The sequence below is a fragment of the Ovis aries genome, chromosome 19 (assembly GCF_016772045.2).
Source record: "Ovis aries strain OAR_USU_Benz2616 breed Rambouillet chromosome 19, ARS-UI_Ramb_v3.0, whole genome shotgun sequence".
NCBI classification, from domain to species: domain Eukaryota; kingdom Metazoa; phylum Chordata; class Mammalia; order Artiodactyla; family Bovidae; genus Ovis; species Ovis aries.
The window spans coordinates 42606910-42631599 of NC_056072.1; the positions used below are offsets into that span (position 1 = coordinate 42606910).

The 24690-nt window shown below is 37.0% G+C and overlaps 1 protein-coding gene across 11 annotated transcripts in view; it reads left to right on the plus strand.

The window, feature by feature from the left end:
• The window catches only part of CFAP20DC (CFAP20 domain containing), a 260347-nt gene that overhangs the window by 149459 nt on the left and 86198 nt on the right, over positions 1 to 24690 (plus strand). For 7 of the 11 annotated variants that reach the window (XM_012099769.5, XM_042235990.2, XM_060402276.1 and 4 more), the window contains one exon: positions 8727 to 9101. The exons of 2 other annotated variants lie outside the window; for them this stretch is intronic. In XM_012099769.5, coding sequence (XP_011955159.1) covers positions 8727 to 9101 — 375 coding nt within the window. Of the gene's footprint in view, positions 1 to 8726; positions 9102 to 10522; positions 14025 to 24690 lie in introns of those variants that run through there. 2 more of the 11 variants (XM_042235991.2, XM_060402280.1) reach the window with 1 other exon arrangement.

Here is a 24690-nt window from a genome sequence, read left to right on the forward strand (position 1 = left end):
AACTACATGAAATTGAAAATTAATTTATTATGCATTTTCAAAGCTATGATTGACATAGCTCTCTGGGAACCCCTGTGCCAAGATCATCAGAAGATGGCTTGAGTCTGTAATGTGACCATCTCATTGCTAACACCTTCCCTGTTCCACCTTTAGTCAGAGCCTACCAAGAGTGGACAGCCAGAGAGAAGGGCAGAAGCCTTCTATATCATGCAAGCTTTGCTGTTAGAGGCAATAACAAGATACAGACTAAAATACAGAGGACCAACAGAACTACTGGGCTATGTTTAAACAAGTTCTACACATTGTCTTGATCCCTTTTTTATCAAATTGGTTTGTCTGGGGGATTTTTGTAAGTTATTTTTCTGTAGGATTATGTCTTCCATTTATTAATTATATAAGTCAATGGAAAATTAGATTACATATTATAAATGTTTATTTACATATAGTCTTTGAAGAAAAATCAGCTGATTTAGACATTCTTACATTAGTTGCATTATTTTAGAATGCAGTATTCTTAGAGTAACACTATTGTACCTAAGGAAGATATAATGTCATACTATAAATAATGGTGGACAAATCAGTAATAATTACGTTACTTATTATGAAGTTTGCAACTTGTAGTTGAAAGACTATTTGATGTTAGACCTCAAATATTTTTAAAGGGAATTTAGATGTATTCATAAAACTGTTCAACTTCAGCTTCTTCAGTGCTACTGGTCAGGGCATAGACTTGGATTACCATGATATTGAATGGTTTCCCTTGGAAACAAACAGAGATCATTCTGTCATTTTTGAGACTGCATCCAAGTACTGCATTTCGGACGTGTATGGATGTGAGATTTGGACCATAAAAAAAGCTGAATGCCGAAGAATTAATGCTTTTGAGCTGTGGTGTTGAAGAAGACTCTTAAGAGTCCCTTCGACTGTGAAGAGATCCAACCAGTCCATCCTAAAGGAGATCAATCCTGGGTGTTCATTGGAAGGACTGATGTTGAAGCTGAAACTCCAGTACTTTGGCCACCTGATGCAAAGAGCTGACTCATTGGAAACGACCCTGATGCTGGGAAAGACTGAAGGCAGGAGGAGAAGGGAACAACAGAGGATGAGATGATTGGATGGCATCACCAACTCGATGGACATGGGTTTGTGTGGACTCCGGGAGATGGTGACGGACAGAGAGGCCTGGCGTGCTTCAGTTCATGAGGTCACAAAAAGTCGGACATGACTGAGCAACTGAACTGAATGGATGAGATGTATTCAGAAGCAAAAAAAAAATAGGCAAAATCATGTTATCATGATACAGAAAAAAATACACTTATGATAGTAAAGACTAATTAAAATAAGCTTTCGGTGCTAAGACAATGGTCTTTGTAATTTAAGTTCCTAATCATCAGTTCACATTTGAGATCTTCATTAATGTGAAAGATTCAAAAGCATAGTTTTTATTTTTTTCATATCATTTTAATCTTTGCTTTACTGTATATTTTATTCCCTAGGCAGCTATATAATACTAATTTTCCTGATACTCAGTTAATTTGGAATTGGTATTTCTTATTTGAAGACACATTATGGAAATATATCTTGTGGTGAGTTGTAAAATTAGGACTACCATGTAAAATGAATTTTCTAGGAAATCTGTTAAAACCTTTCATAGGATTATAGCATCTTAAAAAAAAAGGCATGTTACTATTATCATCACTATTTTGTTTTTTTATGCCATTATTCCCAATGTGGCTTCAAGTATACATATCCAGTTTGTAATTTGAAATAGATAGCTTTATATTAATACTTTATTACTTCTCTAATACTAAAGTAGATAGTTACAAAGCTAGGTAATTTGTCTTACATAACAGTCCAAACGAGAACATTTGAGCCAAAGAATTATCCATATTTGGACATGACTTATGTAAACTGACTACTTACTATGTTCAAATTAGCTAGGAATCTTCTAGATCTTCTCTTCATTTAACTCTGTTGAAGCCTATCAAGGACAGATTTACAAGCAACAAATTAAAAGGATCATTTTAGCCTTTTCTCTCAGCTTTCCTGGTATTGTTGCTTTCAAGGGTTGTTTTTTAACAGTCAGTAGTTAAACTATTTCATTTTTTCTTCCTGATGGCATGTACACTTTTATCCTGTCACCCCTACATGCTTGACTAATAATTTTGAGTTACATTCTCACACACATTTACATACTCACAATAGAAATGATATTTACTCCACATGAAGCCACTTATATTTCTGTGTAGCCTTTAAAAACTTTAAATGTCAGTTTACTTCTTGGAAAAAAATAGAAGAATTCTATTTTGAATGTATTGCTTGCATTTTTATTTCTGTATATCATGAGTTACAACATAATGTACTCTCTAAACCTACCAGGCAAATTTAATATTTATTCCATGTGAGTAATTCTTTTAGGCTGTTCATATCTGCATATCTTTATTATTATCTTTTGAAGCTTTTTTCCTCTCCGAAAAAGTTAGTTCCTTTAACTTGTAACTTCCTTCTTTGTTATAGGCACATAGTGTAGGGTTATAAAACTCTTTGTCTCCTTAAAATAACATCATTCAGCTTTGCTAAAAGATAAATATTTGCAGATAACTATTTGGTTATAAATAAGAATTTTCACCAAAAAAAAAATCTTTGTTTTATTCAATTAAAAAGCATGAAGTCTAGCTCATAAGGAAAATATATTTTTATCTTGAACAAGTAAAGGAATCTCATTATCTTCCCCAAATATTCACATGATGATATTTGCCCATCCAATACCGTTCCTGTAACTTCTGCTGTGACTTGTCTGTGAGGCATCACCGGCTACAGGTAAAGATGATTCAGTTCAGTTCAGTTCAGTTGCTCAGTCCTGTCCAACTCTTTGCTACCCCATGGACTGCAGCACACCAGGCCTCCCTGTCCATCACCAACTCCCAGAGCTTTCTCAAACTCATGTCCCTCAAGTTGGTGATGCCATCCAACCATCTTATCCTCTGTCGTCCCCTTCTCCTTCTGCCTTCAATCTTTCCCAGCATCAGGGTCTTTTCCCATGAGTCAGTTCTTCACATCAGGTGGCCAAAGTATTGGAAGTTTCATCTTCAGCATCAGTCCTCCCTGTGAATAATCAGGACTTAGTTCTTTTAGGATTTGATCTCCTTGCAGTCCAAGGGACTCTATGTAAGTAATTTGCTCAGGTCCTTGTCATACCAAGCATGCTGCAAGTTAGTTGGTTGTTAGAAACAGTCACATCTTCCTTTCATTTTATTTGGCATTATTTTAATAGTTTCCTATTAAATTGAAGAGGTAAAAGAAGAAATACTCCTTAGGGACAGTTGTTAGTGAAGACTTTTAAGATAACATTTGAATGGTCAATCTTGCTGTCATCAAAGAAGAAATTGTTTTATAAAGATGTTATGACTGATACTTTTAGCTGTATTTGTGCAAATAATTGTGCTCTTTAGTTGACAGATTATATATCTGCATCATCTCTATTGTCTGCTAGTGCTGTTCAACTAAAAGGTTCTGTCAGTTCACATATTTAATCACTAAAACATTGGACAAAAGTAGAAACTCCTGCTGACTCTATCTCAGTTACAAATTCAGAACTGCCATCAAAAGTGTGTTTGGAATATTGCAGATAGGTTTGTTGAGAACTTTTAATAATGTTATATAAGACTTTTTCACGGTAAACTGAATTAAAAAAGACAATTGGAATATAAATAAATATGATCATCCACTTTTATTATACAAAGGCTAAAATAGAGTTCTGTCCTGAATCACTCAACATTAAAGGTGTGATACAAAAGAGCCTGGGTCCCATCTGCTCCAAATAGATGGCCCTCAAGAGTCATTAAAATTATCTTTTTAAAATTACAACTCAGCAAGAGCAATTCGTTTTGTGCATCCAGAAATTATTGTCCAAATGCCCATCTGCATGTCCTTTCAAGAAATGTAGTTCAGCAGAGGAAGTGCTGGGTCCTTGGGGAAATCATTCTCATCTTCAGCATACATATGCTATGCTACAGTTAATCAGACAAACTCTATTGATGTTCCCAGCACTGGGGCCTGATTGAATATCTAACAAACAAGTGTTTCTGAGCCCAGAAGACAAACGGTTCAAGGGATTTGGACTTTAAAAAAAATAAGTTAAATCAAAAAGATTTTGTATTTGTTCTTCTGAGAAACAGATGAACACATGATTGGTATATGAAAATGGCATACCAAATCCTTTACTACTCTGACAAATTCTATTCAATTGCTATGCTGGTTTTCAGTAGTTCAGTGATAAAGCAAATCAGTGAAAGTGGTTATTTTTCAATCAGATCATAGTAAATCAGATTACAGTGAACTTCTTAGGCATATAATAAATATATATGTTATTTCATACAGATTAATCCAAAAGTATGTCGAGCCCACATGTTACATATATGAAAGTAATAAAAGTCATTTATCCCTAGATCATCTATTTTAGTAAGTTGAAACATCACTGAAGAAAAGAGGAAGGTTTTGTCAGTGCACCACTACTAAGAAATACTATTTTTTATTTTCCGTCTATTTCCTCTCTAAAATAGAAACTGACCCAACTTAAATCGAAGTAGTAGTCTTGTATATTGTCTTACCTTTCCCATTTATCCTAATTCCTCCTTCAAAATTGGGAGAGATCAGATTTATTGGTTCTAGGGCAGCCAAAATAGGCAAGCCTTTTGTGCTCTGTCCAGATTCTCCACTTAATTTGTCTTTTCCACGTATTTAAAATAGCATAGAAACATATTACCATGAAAATTCAGTACGATGAAGAGAGTGAATGACTATCAGGAACATAGCTAAATCTGTCCATTGCTTGGCCCATTTCCAAATCAGGGTATATCTTAGGGAAAATGTGAGATGAATGTCCCTTTACATACTCATAAGTAGTTCTGTGTATAGAATCCCTGCCCATGCCATACAAAAGGAAATACATTTGAGTAAACTTGTATAAAGAAGAAAAGGCTGTACTCTGATCTACTTACAGATGGAAAAAAAAAATACACTTGCAGGTAGACAAAAATACTTCTGTTGAGTGTTTTAGTGAAGAAATTTGTGAACCGACAAAAACTTTCAGATGATCAACAGCACTAGCAGACGATAGAGATGGTACTGGTATGTACTTTGGTTGTCAACTAAAGAGCGGTTATTTGCATTTGCTTGCAGGAGTGCTGAGTTGCTTTGGTCATGTCCAACTCTTTGCGACCCCATTGATTGTAGTTACCAGGCTCCTCTGTCCATGGAATTTTTCAGGCAAGAGTACTAGAGTGGGTTCCCTTCTCCCAGGGATCTTCTGACCCAGGAGGATCAAACTCGTGTTTCCCACATTGCAGGCAGATTTTTTTACCACTGAGCGGTGGTGATTTTCTATCACCAGGGAAGACCGATCCTCATAATAGTACATCTGAAACTTTTAAATGAAATTTACTTCCTTCTATCTTATGAAATTATTACTTTTGTAGATGTCTACCCCTCTGCCACTAGACTTTATGCCTCTCAAGGGCACTGGCCTTGTTCTTTTTACCTGTGTATCTTATATATCATTCCTAGAAAATTTTACCTTACACCTAATAGGAGCTTAATATTTATTGAACTAATGTTATTGCAAAAGCTCACAGTTTCCCCCTATGTCATATACAAAATGGAATCCCATAGTGATCCAGAGATTCTGATCCAAAGAGTTGTAATTATACCTTTTCCCTGTAACCAGCCTGTGTTTGTTAAGGGGAATCTGTTGGCCAATAATATGTTTTAAATCCACAGCACATGTCCTTATTTTTTATTGTGAAAACATGATGGAAATGAATAAGTAGAGGGTATTTTGGTCAGAAATCCCACTGTCAATTGAATATAACAATTACAAGAAATTAGACTGGATTTTTTTTAAGAGTTGGAAAAGATATAACACTGTCTAACAACCAGACTGAACTGTTAAAAATCAATCCTAGTTCCACTAGCACTTTCTTAAAACTAAGGCTCGGAAGATGTTTGTTCTACGTTCTGTTTACCTTTCTCTAGAAAACTGGCTAAACTTTTATTCTCTTTTGTCTCTTATAAACAAAAATTATAAGAGTCACCACTTCCTTCTGTAGTAATTCAGAGCATGAGGCATTTTTCAGGTCTCTTGCACTCTTGCCAGTTTTTTGCCTGAAGGCAGAGTTCTTCAATCATATAAACATCCTCAGGGTTCCCAGGATATGGTGAAGGACAAGCTTACTCAGTAAATGTACAGCAAAAAGAGTCGCCCAGTGCCTGCAGTTCAGCCATGTAGTACTTCACAAGGGCAGAAATATTCTTACACTTCTTATTTTTCCACTTGGGACGTAAAGTAAGTCCCATGGATTGACACCCAATTACCATCTTTTCTTTCCCCTATCTGGCACTCTAAACAATAAATTTCTCCTCCACCATTTATAAAGAAATAAATATATCAGCAGATCAAGTCAACATAGACAAAGAAAACGAGACCCAGGATGAATACCAAGAAGAAATGTTTGTAAAAGATCCTTAGACACTGCAGTTCTTTCTTTACTACAGATAGGGAAGCTGTTTCTTAGGAGAGGTTCTTAGACCCAGGTGTACCTTTTTTGAAAGCACAGTTGTCCGATAATCCCAACTGCTTTCCGCAAGAAAGGTGAATCATAGCATGACAGGATTAGAAATCGCAGACTCCATGTAAAAGCTTCCCAGATGCACCAAGTACAGCCTACTCTGCCTTCTACAGAAGTCGCAAGTCAGTCCTGCCTCGATTGTTACCACCATTGAATTACCACAGCCACCTCAGCATTTCTAATCATTACAATTTAATACTCTCATAATCGCCTCCCTTGCTACTATCTCCACAGACACTTCTGATATCCACAAACAATATCCACACAAACTCAAACTAACCCCCATGCCTCCTGTTTTGTGCCATCATGACATCCCCCCCATCAAATTACTCAGTGACCCTTTGTTGCTTTTCAGGCAAAGATCCTGGATGGCAGGGTTTAACTTCTGGCCTGCCATTATATTCCCACCATCCGCAGCGCTAGAGCAGCACTTAGCCTATGATGAGGAAGAAAGGAAGAGAGACTGAACAGTGACAGACACACAGATGAATCCTTTCTAATTAAAAGATTCGATAAATTCTTCTCTTGTCCAGTGCCCAACCTAAAGCAATTCTATCTCACCTTTACAGATACTTCACTTCTACTAAAATGGAAATTTCACCTCAGAGAGTGATCTGTATCTTTAGGTATATGATGGCCAATCATTCAGAAGAAGCTGACCAGTTTTATCAGTCATACAAATATTTTGTTTAAAAATGCCAAACTTCAGAAAAAAACAAATATTTGGTTCTATGTAGCTGTAAATGAAAGGATACTGGAATAGGTTACTGAAACAAAATGTAAGATAGGACAATCTCAGACATCAGATAATGTCTTTAAATTGTACTCTGCTTTTATTATTTTTTCTGTTTTAAGTTTATTTATTACACATTTAAATAAATAAGACAAATTTAAAAAATCTTATGACAAGTATAAGTGATTATCACATTTACTTTTTCTTTATATTTATTGTTTTATAGCGGGAAAATACCAAGTGAAATAGCACCATATTTCTCTTTTTTGTTATTTACCTTCATGGCCATTGATGTTTTTCATTTGTAGTATCTCCTTTCTCAGATTTTAAAAATTAAAATTGTTAGGGCTAAAATCAGAACTATACATTAGTAAAATATTTCCAGCTTTTACTTTAAACTTTCCAAATGATTATATTTAGTGAGATTCATGTCTTGTGGAAAAGTACTTTAATAACTGAAATTTTCATTTAAGAAAAATATTTCACAAAACATGGTCTATTATCTATTTCTCTTTAACAGTAAAATTTCCATACAACAATATAAGGCTAAAATACTTTGATATGCCAGCGTGTTAAAAGAGTAGCATTTCCCTACTTAAATAAGGTAAATTCTGTAAGTTCTTGTTCTTTTTCTTCTCATGGAATTAGCTTATCAGGAAGCTAAAGCAGACAATTCATAGATATTTTAGATAACTTCTTATGGATCCTTCTTATGGACTTCCCTGATAGCCAGTTGGTAAAGAATACACCTGCAATTCAGGAGACCCTGGTTCAATTCCTGGCTCAGGAAAATCCGCTGGAGAAGGGATAGGCTACCTACTCCAGTATTCTTGGGCTTCTCTTGTGGCTCAGCTGGTAAAGAATCCACCTGCAATGCGGGAGACCTGGGTTTGATCCCTGGGTTGGGAAGATCCCTGGAGAAGGGAAAGGCTACCCACTCCAGTATTCTGGCTTGGAGAATTCCATGGACTGTGTAGTCCATGGGATCACAAGTCGGACATAACTGAGTGACTCTCTCTCTCGTCTTGTATGGATCCTCTTCTTTTTTATACTTTCTTTGAAATGAATATATTTGAGCTACTGTTTCCTAAATGTACTCTTATTACTCAGTGGTAAAAATACATGCCTTACCAAGACCAGAGGCAAACATAGCAGGGCATCATAGCAAATGATTTATACCTGTTTGCATTGCTGTTTTTAGGTTTTTTTATTTATTATTATAGAATAAAATTGTATGTATGTGTAAGTATATGATATATTCTTTCACTTTATTCAGAGAATACATGAACTTATTAAGAACTTATATTCAGTAACTTATTTACCACAAGTTTCAGCTCAAAGTGATTTCCCTTTGTTCTTCTGTGTAGGATAACCACAGTGTCCAGGGTTCTCCAGGCCCAACAACTAGTCCTCCAGGGTTAACTCAGTTAACATTAGAGAGCATGCTGGGGAAGGCTGCAAAGTGTGCAAGTAAAGAATATCTAAAAAATGCTTATGCAGAAGGAAGAACTTCAGAACACCAGAATTCCTTGGTGAAGCAGATAGATATAAAAGACTTTGAAACGAGTTTTGTGCCTACACCATCCCTTTCTCCACCTGGAAGACATGAGTCCTCTCCGAAAATTCCAGATCTTATTATTAAAGCAAAGGACCTACCAGCCCATCAAGTGTCAGCTTCAATAAACAAAACCTTCCTAAAGGAAATTTCAGAGGAGAAGTTGAAACCAGTTGCTGAGTTATCTGTAAGTGGTTTCATTCTGGTTTACATATGTGGGCAGTACATCCTGCTGGGTTCTGTTCTGTTCCACTTTGCACACATTTTCAGCAGTATCTGTTTTTTATCATTTGGGTGATCACTAATGTATTTTCTTTCCTATTTAGATGTGTTTTAGCTCAGTAACAGCAGCTGTTAAAGAGTATCTTGCGCATCCCAGTGATAATAGAATGCCTCATGTTTTTAATGAGAAAGATAATTATCATAATAGTTATTTTTTATTTCCCAGTTACTTCTCATAATTTGAGTTATCACTGTCTGCAAATTATAAATGAAGATCTTATTTTTGAGCCAAAGGCTTGCCAGTAAAATTGACAGATTTTCAATAACAATCTACATTAGGAGCCATAAAAACATCATTATTCTATTCACTTTCTAGTCTCTTTACAGCCGTTCCCCAAATAATAAATGATATGAGTGAAGGTTAACAGTAAAGCAGTGTCATTGAATAAATCCCTAGGCTAGCCTGGTGACTATATTCATGTCCATCAGATTGATTTTTTTCCTTCATATGAGTACTTTTCTTCCTTCAATTCCCCCGTAGCTGCACTTAAAAAACTAGAGAACAAATGAGGCTATACAGAAAAAATGACATTTATATTCCTTTTTTTAAGCAGTAAAGCTTTTTTTGATTTCCTGTGTCCTAAGTATTCTGTATGTGTTACAGTGTAAAACTTTGGTTCAGTTATGTTCTAAGCATGTTATAGTGGATTACTTAGAAAGATGATAGACATATATATATATCATTCAGTTCAGTTCACTCGATCGTGTTCAACTCATTGTGACCCCATGAATCACAGCACACCAGGCCTCCCTGTCCATCACCAGCTCCTGGAGTTCACTCAAACTCATGTCCATCGAGTCGGTGGTGCCATCCAGCCATCTCATCCTCTGTCTTCCCCTTTTCCTCCTGCCCCCAATCCCTCCCAGCATCAGAGTCTTTTCCAATGAATCAGCTCTTCACATGAGGTGGCCAAAGTATTGGAGTTTCAGCTTCAGCATCAGTCATATTTCTTTTTTTATTTTTTATTTATCTGGATTTTGATAGGGATTGCATTGAATCTGTAGATTACTTATGATAATATGGACATTTTAATAATGTTAATTCTTCCAATTTGTGAGCATGGAATATCCTCCCATTTATTTGTGTCTTCTTCAACTTCTTTGAACAATGTCTTATGGTTCAGAGGTCTTTCACCTTCTGTTTAAATTTATTTCTTTTTTGTTGTGATTGTGAATGGGATTTTTTTCTTAACTTTTCTTTTTTCTAGCTCATTGTTAGCATGTAGAAATGTAATTGATTTTTTTTGTATATTGATGTTTTACCCTGCAACTATACTGTATTTGTTTTATTATTTCTAATGGGGTGTTTTTTTTTTTTTGGTGAAGTCTCAAGATCTTCCTGTATATAAAAGGGCTCCAAAATCACTGTGGATGATGACTGCAGCCATGAAATTAAAACACTCTTGCTGCTTGGAAGAAAAGCTATGAGAAACCTAGACAGTGTATTAAAAATCAGAGACGTGACTTTGCCAACAGAGGTCCATATAGTCAAAGCTATGGTTTTTCCAATAGTCATATATATGTGAGAGTTAAACCATAAAGAAGCGTGAGTGCCAAAGAATTGATGCTTTTGAACTGTGGTGCTGGAGAATACTCTTGAGAGTCTCTTGGACATCAAGGAGATCAAACCAGTCAATCCTACAAGAAATCAACCCTGAATATTCATTGGAAGGACTGATACTGAAACTAAAACTCCAATAATTTGGCCACCTGATGCAGAGCTGACTCAATGGAAATGACTGTGGTGCTGGGAAAGATTGAAGGCCAAAGGAGACGGGGAGGCAGAGGATGAGATGGTTAGATAGCATCACCAACTTAATGGACATGAATTTGAGCAAACTCCAGAGGTACTGAAGGGCAGGAAAGCCTGATCTACTGCAGTCCATGGGGTCAAAAAGAGTCAGACATAGGGACTAAGCAATAGCAACAAATATATAAAAGCATGTCATCTGCAGATAGTGACAGTTTTGCTCCTTTATTTCCAGTTGGAATGCCTTGTATTTCATTTTATTGCTTAATTACTCTGGCTAGGCCTTCCAGTACTGCATTGAATAGTAGTGAGAGTGGTCATCCTTGAGCATCTTGTGTTTTTCCTGAATTTAGAGGGGTAGCTTTCAGTTTTTCACCATCAAGTATGATGTTAGCTGAGTTTGTCATATATAACTTGAATTATGTCAAAGTATGTTTTTTTATGTATACTTACTTTATTGAATAAAGTTTTTATCAGAAATGGTTGTGGAGCTTGGGAGCCTCCAGCCCAAATGAACTTTTAAGTACCTGTCCACTCAATAAAGTATTCTGGCTGAAAGATAGTGCTCTCTGATGATGCCAGGGAATAATGAAAGGAGGAAAGGGACCGAAGTTTGGAGAGGGAGCAGGAGACTTTCCCTCACCCCTTATCTTAGGAAGCTTTAGGGTAAGATAGTGCTCAGAAACCACTTGGGAAACCCTTCTTAGGGCTGCTCAGTGCAGATTGCAAACACAAGCCTGACAGGTATGTGTTCCGCACGAGAGCCCTCTGAGACATTCCTCTTCCATTTGACAGAGCAATCACTTCACTGGAAATAAAGAGAGAAGGAGCTTTATCTTTTTTGAGGGGATAAAGACACAAAAGAACTACTTGCCTTTTGTGCACAGAGGTTTGACCTCAGTGTCAAAATTCAAGCTAATAAAATTCACTCTCTATCAGCCCACATGATTGTTAGAGTCTGTGACTCATGTTTGTGAGTATGATAATCTCAGTTTAACAGGACATAAAATTATTGAAGACATAAGCATTCTGTCCCATTCCAAAGTGAATTTACAGTGGGAATGAAGGGTTCTTCCAGAGAACCCTTGTTTTTTAACAAAGAACTTCATGGTCCTACTGAGAGGATTCTAATAATCGACATTCTCTCCGCTTGATGTTTGCTGCTAAAAATCTATGAAAACTAATTTCCTCAAGAATGCCGTGTGTTTACTAACTCTACAAAGGGATTTTTCTTCAGATCCTGGAAAACCACAGAGTGATTTAGAAAAATAAATAACTGCCTTACTGAGATTTAATTCACGCAATATAGACATCAACGTTTTTCTTACAATGTTTACAGAATTGTATAACCATCAGTGCTATGTAATTTTATATCATTTCATCACCCCAAAAGAAACTCTATACCCATTAACAGTCATTCCTCATACCTCCTTCCCCCCAAATTTCTGGCAACCGCTAATCTACTTTTTTGTCACTATGGATTTGCCTGTTCTGGACATTTCACTTAAATATAATCATATAATATGCGACCTTTTACTTCTGACTTCCTTAATTTAGCATACTGTTTTCAAGATCCCATCTATGTTGTAACATTTCACCCCTTTTTATGCAGGAATGATAAATCACTGTATGGATATACCCTGTTTATTTGTCCATCTGCTGATGGACAGTTGGTTGTTCCCACTTTTTGGCTGTTAGGAGTTGATGCCAATATGAACATTCATGTCAAAGTTTTTGTGTGGACATATGTTTTCAGTCCTCTTGAATATATACCTAAGATTAGAATTGGTAGGTCATATGGAACTTTACCTCTTGACTGCCAAACTGTTTTCCAAAGTGTCTCTACCATTTTACAATTCCATTAGCATTAGGGCAATTTCTCCACATCATAATCAACACTTCTTATTGTCTGTCTTTTTTATTTAAGCCATACTAGTGTGAAAAAGAATTTGTCTGGTTTCCAGACAAAGGTTAAGATGTGGGGCTAGTTCATAGGTAATTATGGATTGGAGATGAGGCAAGTAAATAGTTCTGCATAAGTTCAAGGTTCATTCCTGGAAGAAAGACCAACTCTTGTTAAGTGGATTGTGCCGGAGTCACTCAAATGTGAGATTTTTACAAAGGATAAAGATGAGACCATTGACTCTTTGCTACCCTTACCAGAAGCTCAGAGAAATTGATTTATCCTGTTTAAACTCACCTGCCAGAGAAGGCAATGGCACCCCACTCTAGTACTCTTGCCTGGAGAATCTCATGGACGGAGGAGCCTGGTGGGCTGCAGTCCGTGGGGTCGCTAAGAGTCGGACACAACTGAGCGACTTCACTTTCACTTTTCACTTTCATGCATTGGAGAAGGCAATGGCAACCCACTCCAGTGTTCTTGCCTGCAGAATCCCAGGGACGGGGGAACCTGGTGGGCTGCAGTCCATGGGGTCGCTAAGAGTCGGACACGACTGAGTGACTTCACTTTCTCTTTTCACTTTCATGCATTGGAGAAAGAAATGGCACCCCACTCCAGTGTTCTTGCCTGGAGAATCCCAGGGACGGGGGAGCCTGCTGGGCTGCTGTCTCTGGGGTCACACAGAGTCGACTGAAGAGACTTAGCAGCAGCAGTGTGTGTGAAGTGGTATCTCAATTGTAGCTTTGGTTTGCATTTCTCTAATGACTAAACATATTGAGCATCTTTTCATGTGCTTATTGGCCATTTGTGTATCTCCTTTAGAGAAATACCTATTCAAATTCTTTACCTATTTTTTAATTGGATTTTTTTGTCTATTATACAGTTGTAAGAGTTCGTTTACAAGTTCTTTGTCAGATATATGCTATGCAGATATTTTCTCCCAGTTTGTAGGTTGTCTTTTCATTTCTTGATGGTGTCTTTTGAAGGTCAAAAGATTTTATTTTTTTAAAATAAAATAAAATAGTTTATCTGTTTTTTCCTTCTGTTGCTTGTGCTTTTGGAATTACATCTAAGAAATCGTTGTCTTATCCAAAGTTGCAAAAATGTATTCCTGTTTCCGTTTCATTCTATGATCCATTTTGTTTTTTTTTTTAATAAATATATATCTTTATTGCTTACCTATTTTTTTCTCATTTTTTTTTATTTTTTAAATTTTAAAATCTTTAATTCTTACATGCGTTCCCAAACATGACCCCCCCTCCCACCTCCCTCCCCACAACATCTCTCTATGATCCATTTTGAGTTAATTTTTGTATATAGTGGGAAATAGATATTCACCTACAGTTGTTATTTTGCATATTTGTATTCAGTTGTGCCAGCACCATTGGTTGAAAGACTATCCTTTCCCTATTGAATTGTCTCATAGCCTTTCTAAAAATCACTCGACCATACATGTAATGGTTTATTTCTGACCTCTCAGTTCTATTTTATTTATTGTATGTCTATCATTATGCAGTACCACACTGTCTGAATTCCTGTCGTTTTGTAGTATAGTTTTGAAATCAGTAAGAACTTCGTTCTTTCATATCTTGCTTGTTTTTGCCATGCTGGGCTCCTTGCATTTTAATATCAGTTTGCAGATCAGCTTCTCAGTTTCTGCAAAAAAGGCAGCTGGGGTTTTGGTAGGAACTGCCTTTAATCTTTAGGTCAATTTGAGGAATATTTCAATTTTACAGTCTTTCGATCTTCAGTCTTTTAGTCCATTGGATGTTTTTCCATTTCTTTGTGTGTTTAATTTCTTTCAGCAATGTTTTATAGTTTTCAGTGTACAAGTCTTGCACTTCTCTTGTTAAGTTTATCCCTTTCTTATTCTTTTTGATGCAGTTGTGAATGTAATTTTTTCTTAATTTCATTTTTTTATTTGTTCATTGCTAGTGTATAGAAGGAGAAGGCAATAGCAACCCACTCCAGTACTCTTGCCTGGCAAATCCCATGGATGGAGGAGCCTGGTAGGCTGCAGTCCATGGGGTCACTAGGAGTCGGACACAACTGAGTGACTTCACTTTCACTTTTTACTTTCATCCACTGGAGAAGGAAATGGCAACCCACTCCAGTGTTCTTGCCTGGAGAATCCCAGGGACAGCAGAGTCTGATAGGCTGCCGTCTGTGGGGTCACACAGAGTCAGACACGATTGAAGCAACTTAGCAGCAGCAGCAGTGTATAGAAATACAGTTGATCTTGCAACCATGATGAACATTTATTAGTTTTTATAGTGTTTTTGTGAATTCCTTAGGAGTTTCTATGTATGAGATCATGCCACTGCAAATAGAGATAGTTCTACCTCCACTCTAATCTGGAGGTCTGCCGTACAGGAAAGGCTATTCTCTTTTTCATTATGGTTTATCACAGGATATTGAGTATAGTTCCATGTGCTATACATTAATGGATATTTTTTATTTCTTCTTCTTACTTAGTTGCATCCACAAATGGATTTAATTTGGGTGAAAAACATTTTTTTCTTTCAGTATATATAAGATTTAGTACTGGTGTATTCAAACAGGCCTAGAAAGATTTTGTTGGTATGACTCATAAGAAATGTGCTTGATGCAATAACATTTTGAGAATTATTGTGGAACTAGAAATCCATTTAATATTAATGTGAATGCAGGTGTGAAATTAACCTTTGCTGGCTAGCATTGTAGTCCATATATGTACAGTACTGACATCTATGGTGGTTTCTAAAATACAGGGCCTCCAGGGAATGGGATATACTTATTCTGGTTCTACTTCTCAATAAGTAAGAGCATCTGTTCTGCTGAGAGCCTATCAGATCAGGTGTTCTCCTAGCTGCTCGAGATACACTGACCAAGAAAGGTGAGGCCTCTCTCCTCAGGGAGCTTATATCTGTTGAAAGATACAGACAACAAGCAAACAAGTACATAAAATGATTCTAAACTATGATAAAGACTTGGGAAGGGAAAAACAAGGCGATAGAGTGGTAGTTTGGGCAGAATTATGAGTACTTTACCTAGTATCTGACTGGGTGACATTTTAACTGAGATTGTTTAAGATGAAGGCAACCATGCAAAGAACCAGGGGCTAATGTTTTAGGCATCAGGATTACTAGGTCCAAAGCTCCTGAAATGAGCATCACTGAGGAATAAAAGAGGCTCCTGGAGCTGGGACATGTGGGCAGGCGGAAATTAGAAGAAGATGAGAGCAGAGAGGTAAACAGGCCCAGATCATACGAAGTCAGGAAGGACATGGTGAGGAGAGTGGCCCTCATTCCACATGCAGTGGTAAGTCTCTGAAGGTTTTTAAGCAAGGCGATGACATTTACATTCCATCTCCTTTGGCTTCCTCCAGAGCGGATGCAGTAGGGCAGACATAGAAGCAGTGAGGGCAGTTGAGGCAGTACTGTTGATAGTTCAGAGTGGAGATGAAGAGAAGTAGCAGATTACTGGAATAATTGGGTGTAGCACTGATGGGATATAAGAAAAAGGAAACAGAATCTAGGATGAAACTTAAGTTTGGGACTTGAACAGTCAGACAGTTCTATCATTTACTGGGCTGTAGCAGGTTGGATGTATCTGAGCCATCAACTTAGTCATCAGGGTACCACAATCAGGCACTGTAAGTGGACATCTCATTGAAAATCTGTGCTCTCTGAAAGTGCTGACATGAAACAACTTTATGACGACAGTTAAAGGCTCTTACAGAAGGAGGTGCAGGAACATTGTCTTCCTATTCCCCTGATATGGGAGAGTACTAGTAATTCTGAAGGAACACTTACTGAAATTGATTTGCTAACTGCTTGGTTAACTTCTTTCTGGCAATGTGTTATTCATATTTTAATCGAGTTCTCTATTATTAAGTTCAAATATTTTTAATTAAGAAAGAAATACAGCCCTCTGGGTAATATTGCAATCATATATATAGCTGGTAATTAAACTTTTCCACATGTATAACTGCATTCAAATAATTTTGAATGAATCATTTTAAACCTGCAGATGTCATTGTGTGCATCTTAAAACAAATAAACAAGACATGTATAGCAATCTTTGTGGTTCCAGGAAAAGTTAGAGCTTACTGAAGAATTATTTCATAACAAAGACAAAATATGCTACCAATCACAAATTCAGGTATTTTCTTTTTTAAAAAAAATGCTTTACTTTTATAGAGAAAACATTATAAAATGAATCATATATAATGAGCTTAATTTTCACATTTCCAGTTTTGAAAATCAGAAAATTATGGAAAGGCACTTTTTTAAAAAGATATTCTGGGCTGTGATATAATGTGAGCAAATTTTTCTTTTAATTTTGAAGTCATTTTTTGGATAATAAAAAAGGATTAGGTGCCTCCCTGATAACTTGAGTCCCAGTATTGGAGCAGTGCATATCTATCTATATCTAAAAATATCATAAGTTATGACAGTTTGCTATTCAGTGCAATTTATGCTCAGAAAACTTAGAAGAAAATAAATTTGTAAGTTATTTTAGAGTTCTAAAGGCATTATTCCATTACATAAATATTTGCATTTTCTAAGAAAAGTTATGACCAACCTAGATAGCATATTCAAAAGCAAAGACATTAGTTTGCTGACTAAGGTCCGTCTAGTCAAGGCTATGGTTTTTCCTGTGGACATGTATGGATGTGAGAGTTGGACTGTGAAGAAGGCTGAGCGCCGAAGAATGGATGCTTTTGAACTGTGATGTTGGAGAAGAGAGAGTCCCTTGGAGATCCAACCAGTCCATTCTGAAGGAGATCAGCCCTGGGATTTCTTTGGAGGGAATGATGCTGAAGCTGAAACTCCAGTACTTTGGCCACCTCATGCGAAGAGTTGACTCATTGGAAAAGACTTTGATGTTGGGAGGGATTGAGGGCAGGAGGAGAAGGGGACGACAGAGGATGAGATGGCTGGATGGCATCACTGACTCGATGGACGTGAATCTGAGTGAACTCCGGGAGTTGGTGATAGACAGGGAGGCCTGGCATGCTGCGATTTATGGGGTCGCAAAGAGTCGGACACGACTGAGCGACTGAACTGAACTGAACTGAACTGAACTGAAGTTACCCTTTGCTCAAAGTGAAACCATCTGTCTCTCTTTGAATTTGTCATTCAAGTATGCCATTTGCAGTTGTCTTTCCAACAATACCACATTGTTCGAAGAATTCATAAATGTCTTTCTGACCCTTGACTTGCTTCAGCAACAGCAGTATTCCAGTGTTCCAAAACCCCTGTCTTGGGGGCAGGTAACTCTGTATATCATACATCATCCTGGTCCAGTTGTGAAGACTCTCTTAGGGGTAACTCTCCCTCCTGCAGCAGTTTCCACCATAGGTACCCACTGACCTCATGCTGCCCTGAGCCTTCCCCCTTGCAGCTTTTAAGACCTTCCCCAAACAGGGCTCTATGTCATATCTACCCACATTTTCATTCTTCACAACGGATAAATCAGGAGCAGGGGACACCATGGTTCATAGCCCCAGCTCAAATCAGCCAGACTTGATTTGAGTTCTAGCTTTGCTTTTTTTTAGTTATGTAACCTTGGACACATTTCTTAACCTCTTTGTACCTTGGTTATGTCATGTGTAAATTTGGAAAAAATAACAATACTTATTCCACAGGGTTTTTGTAAGTATTAAATGAGATAGTACATGTAGAACACTTAGCTCATAATCCAATAGGGTATTTCCTTGTATCTATTTCTGAGTAATTAGAACCTTTCAAATTCAAATCAAATTCTCAAAACTAATTATTGAGACTGTTCAATAAATGATGACTATATATGCTTCTTGTCCTTTGCTTATAGTTGAATCAAGTGTTAAAATATGAGTAAATTAATTCCTCTAGGTAATGTGTTGATATTTTTTCAAGGATACACTGAAGAGAGAAAACTGTTTAGAAGCGGAATGTGGTATCTCTCCAGTCCTTCCCCAGAGACCACCCTCAGTGTGCCTGCCATGTTCCCAGAGCTGAATTGGAGATGCGTAGCTTCATGATTGATAGAGCGAATTGAACTTGGGCAGGACTAGTAGCATTTCATAAACCATAGTGTTATCCATGGGAAGAAAGTTTCATTTATTAAATTGGACATTCCTGCCAATTTATAGTCTTTGGGAAAAGAGTCTGATGTTTGATGTTTTGTTGAAGCTGCCCTCTTTCCTTGTCTCCAAAAAAAAAAGGTCATTATCTCAGTCTTATCTGTCAGTGTCTTGCTGGGGATATTGCTGAAGCTACAGAATTTGGTGATTAAATAACATTTGTGTCACCAGTAGAAGTATTTGAATTAGACATAGAAATTTCCCAGGTGGAATGCGTTTCTAGTCCTCTGCCTTCTTTCTGAATATTTTTCAGTCTGACTGATATATAGTGTGGTTTGTTTATTTCACTTTCTTTGTATCTAGCGTCTAATTTAGTTGTTCACCAGGGCAAAATGGTCTCGAGTAGATGTATGTTAAGTTACAGTTAAAATCCAGGTGATGATATGGAATTGCAAAAGTTATTAGGATATGTTTATATCTCCATTTCTGAGTAGTTATGCAAACAATATGCCACTTACTTTGATAAAGAGGAGCAGTGTCAAATTCTCAAAAGTTTCAAAAGTTGTAGCTAGACAGTCTCGACAAAAACTGAGGCTATCACAAGTATGAATCAATGAGAAGACATTAGTGGTTTAACCAACACACTTTGCATTTCATTGTCAGTTCTTCAATATTCTAATGCTATGGGTTAGATAGCATCCTACTAGTTACATGTTTATGGAAGAAATCCATCTTCTTTGATGTCTTGGTTTTCCTAATTCTAAAAAGGAGCAAATTAAATAAATTTGTCATTTTCCTACTGTATGCAAGAGATACTAGGCTATTTTCTAAATGCATTGAGATCAAGGTCTTTGATCTCAATCAGTCAGACTTGATTTGAGTCCTAGCTTTGCTTCTTTTTAGTTATGTGACCCAGACACATTTCTCAACCTCTTTGAACCTTGGTTATGTCATGTGTAAGCTTGGAAAAAATAGCAATATTTATTCCTCATGGTTGTTGTAAGTATTAAATGAGTACATGTAGAACACTTAGCCCATAATCCAGCAGGGTAGCTTTAAAGATCAGGAGTACTTGCCGTGTGCCAGGTTCTCTACAGGTGTCCCACACTATCTCCAGTCTCCATCTTCCCCCTTGAGAGTACTGACTTATTTGACAGACAAGAAAGGAGAGAGATTTGGCTTGTTTACATAAAATAAATGACAAGGCGGAGTATCAAACCCAGGAATTCTGGCCAGAAAAGCCTGTAACTCCCACCATGCTGGACCATCACCCCTAGTTAAAGACCACTGAAAAAATTCTGTGATCAGGTGGCAACTTAACTTCCATTGCCGCTTAAAGTTTTGTAGTATTTTAATGTGGTGATACTGCAGATATTGGTTTAACTGTCATTACTGTTTTACAACCAGTTGTATATTCTCAACAGTTCAAACTTATCTAAAGGTGTCATCTTCCCATTCCAGAAGCATCCGTTGTCTTACCTCTGCTGTTTTCATCTCTATAAGAAATCTCATTGTTTTCTTCTTGATTCTTTAAATAATTTTTAAACTACCATTTATTGAATGGCTTTATGCTTATTCAGTGTACAAAGCAACAATCACCTTGTAGATGGCATATCCTTGGGCATAATATAAAACCTCTTCAATCTGCTGTTAGTAGATTCCTTCTAGTCTATTATTGTTAAAACTTAGAAGTTAAATGCTGGAAAATTAAAAATTGTTTATCAGTTGTTTAAGGTTAATAAGAGTTCAGCTGTGTTTGTCAGAGATTTCTTTCTGAAAATTAGCAAGCTGACTACCAAGGCAGAAATGTATGGAACTGTATTTCTTTTTAGGTCATGGATTAAAAGACTGTTGTATACAAATTTAGCACATGAATATAAAGATTTTTTTTTTCTTTAAATCCTTTCATGCCAAACAAAAGAGAGAGGAGAGCCACATATACAAGATAGAAAGTTATCTCTTTGCAAGGAATGTTACCACTATTGGATTTAATTACCCAAGAATTCTTTACCTAAGACATTTTGGAAGATTAATATTCCTGAATAATGAAGTATGGATTGAGTGTCTCCAGGTCACATGCCAACATTTTTGTGACAGACATTTCAGAGGCATCTTTGGGTTTGGTTATGCCTATGTCCATGCGAATGCTGTCAACGTAAAACATGATCTAGGTTCAGACCAGTTGGTTCTTTGGGATAGCCTGACTCTTGATTTACACTGTGCAAGTTGACACTGCATCTCTTAAATTTAGCAAAGTTTTCCAAGTTGTCCTGTAGCTTGGTCTTTAAGTTTTGATTTATATCTTTGCATGGTGAAGACTCATGGTAAAAGCTACCATATATTGTGAATGAGTTGTGTGCTCAAGTATGTGCCACTTAAAGCTCACATTTGTGGCTTCTGTCTTCTCTTCATTCCTATTGTTAGTGGGCCGGTGCCCCCAATGAATCAGAGCAAATTCTTATGTGGGATAAGTAGCTTAGGAATTTGAAACAAGTCTTCAAGGATTGCACGTTGGAGAAGAGATGTCCTAGAACACTAATTTAGCATCAGCTATTAGTATTAAAAATGTCAGTGTAGAGATTAAACACTGTCTGCAAATAGCAGTCAGGAGGAGATTAATCTTCAAATTAAAATGCCAATTAAAATTTAAAATTAGTTTTGGAAAATGGACTTCTGCTTTTCTTGCTGTTGTGTTGAAGATCAAAAAAACTTCCAAAACTTTCTAATTATATCTTTTAAAACTCTTAACAATAAATACAAATTTGAAACTACCATGATACTGACTCCCAGCCACACTTACAAATTGCCTTTTTTCCTCCTACTGATATAGTCCCTAGTAAGGTGCCAGTGATTAATAACTAATCACTTCCTAGGAAATCTCTTTTTGATTCTCAGACTTCTGTGCTCTTTTTCTCAAAGAAATATGCATATCATAAACACAGACTGTGATAGATTTTCACAAACTGAGGGAACTGATCATCATCTGAATCAAGAAAGAAAACAGTGTCAGCTGCCCAGCAGTCCCACTGTCCTCCCTTCTGTTACCATCCTGGGCTTTCGCGCCCTCACAACTACCCGCTACCCGCCAAGACTAATTTCACCAGTGTATGCTCCCTTACGTCTGGGTTCTCTGGCTCGGCATTTCTTTTGTAAGAGTCAGTATATCACTCATTTCGATGCTATATAGTGCCCTACTGTGTGGCTCTCATACCATTTATTTACCCATTCTACTGTTGGTGGGCATTTGAGTAGTTTCCATTTGGAAGCTATTAAAATTATGTATTGTGATAGAATCCTAGATTTTTTAATAAGACTTGGGCAGGGAAGTAGAAGCCATCTGGTCTTATAAGATTTAAGTTAAATTCTAGGTATTTCCATCTTTGTTACTTTGGAACAGTATTATAGATTTAATTTCTAGAACAGTATATATTTAAGTAAATAATGCTTTCTATGAATATGAGCTCCATATGTCTAGCTTGCCCCATGTTTTCTTGCCTGATGCTTAGAATAGGCTTCCCTATTACGCTTCCAGTCAGTCCTTCAATGCCAAGCTTAAAGACCGTCTCCTCCATGATGCCTGACCCTACAGGAAATGACCTCTCTCTTTTCTGAAATACCAGACTATTTGGTATATCTCCCTTTTCTCATGTTACCTTTCATATCCTATTCTAAGAGCCACCATCCCTTTTGTAGTAGTAGTGCCTTTTGAATCTTGGTGTAACTTAAAAGAATACAAAGAAGATTGCTTGTTAGAGCTTTTATTAAGAGTTTTTACAACATGATGTCCCCTGTGACCTAGGTATCAGGCACTGTCACAATGCAAACCTGATTCAGAGTCTCGAAAATGTTACAGGCTCCAGAGTGAGAATAATGACCCAATTTTCTCTCAGTTCTATTACTCTCCCATCCATGTAAAATAGAAGGAAGTTGGTCATCTCATTTTATTAACCCATGGCCATGTCTGATTCTGCCTCTACACTGCCATTGTAAACTCAGGCTTGTGTCCCCCTCAGTTCAGTAGGGTTGGTTCTTACCACAGATTCTATAGGCAGAAGTTTGCTCAATTAAGCTATTCCACGTTAAAATCTTGAGGAGGCAGATTAAGCGGAGGGCTTCAAGTTGAAAGATTATTTTTGTTTGTTGTGTTTTATCATTTTGCTGGAGTTACCAGTTTTCCTTTTAATCACTATCAAAACTCAGTGTGATTATTAATACCATACCTCAGTATATGTTTCCTTATTGTATACTCATTTCTTTAGAACTCTTTATCCCTCCTAGATTGTAAGACCTGTGAAAGCAAGGGCCACATCTTATCTTTGTAGCTTCACAGACTTAGGTTCCCAAAACTGTCTGAAAAAAGATCAGTGAAAATGAATGGATTGAATGGCTTTATGAGGGAAGGACTTGCCTAGGAATCTAAGCATAGCTGAATTATATAGCCCTGAGCCCATTACCTGCTCCTAAAATAAATCTGATTGATATTGTGTCCCCTCTGTCCTACAAGGATATTTTGAGACAAAATTGGGTTATACGTAACAGTTTGAGCCTTTCAGAGATGGAATTACATAAGGCACTTTGCCTCTTAGGAGTTGCGTGATTTAGTTAGATGACATCTTATGCTGGGTCTACTTTAATGTGAAGACCTTATTGCAAGCCTTTGTATATATATAAATGATTTAGCCTTTTCTGGGGTTTTTTTGAATGGTTTAAGAGATTGCAGATCAAGAATATATCAAGGAACTAAGTTAATTACCTCTCCGCTAACAGTGGCTCTGTTCATGACCCTGGTGTCTCTGCTCACTTTTGGTTTTGTGAGGCCTTTTCTAATTTTGCTGGGCAGTTGCATCTTAGTCATATCTCTGTTGTAGTATTAATCATGATACATTATAATGGCTTGATTTTTTAATTGAAGCATAATTGCTTTGTAATTTTGTACAAAATTTTGTAAATTTGTACAGAATATATATAATTGACATAAATATATGTCAGTCCTGCTCTCTCAGTCTGTGTCACCCTCCCCATCCCCGCTGTGTCTACATGTCTGTGGTCTATGCATCTTTTTCCTGCCCTGCAAATAGATTCATCTGTACCGTTTTTCTAGATCCCATATATATGTGTTGATACCCCAGTTTATAATACCTGTTATCTCTCCCTTTCCAGACTGTGAGCTCCATGAGAGCAGAGATGTGTCCCATTTTCTTTATTCTCCTAGCTCCTAGCATAGTACAGAATAGATGAAAGGGGCCAGAGAAAATGAGAGGAAAGAATAGTAACAACAGGGCACAAATCATAAATTTGGAGACACTTAGTAGAGCTCTTTGTCAAGTACTGTGCTAAGCATTTGATACTCAGTATTTTAGTACACTGAAAATCCCATGAGTTATATACTGTGCTCCCATTTTACAGATGAAGAAACTAAGGCATGGAAAGATAAAGTGATTCTCCCAATCACATACAGCTGGTAAAAGGTGAAACCAGGGCCCAGACTGAGATCTGTGTGGCTTAACCACTGGCCCGTTGGCTCTTGTTTTTCTGTCCTAGCAGCCAAGGTTGTACCTCAGGCACAGAATAGCCTTGTAGATTAAATAAATAAATAAAATGGCTGAATTAATCATACTAAGTACATATAAAAGCTTTATTCTTAAATAAAAATTGTGAAAACAAAATTTCCTTTTTCATTTTAAAAGCATGTATTATCTATGCATACCTATGTGACATGTTGGACTTCCCTGGTGGCTCAGTGGTAAAGAATCTGCCTGCAATGCAGAAAACCCAGGTTCAATCCCTGGGTCAGG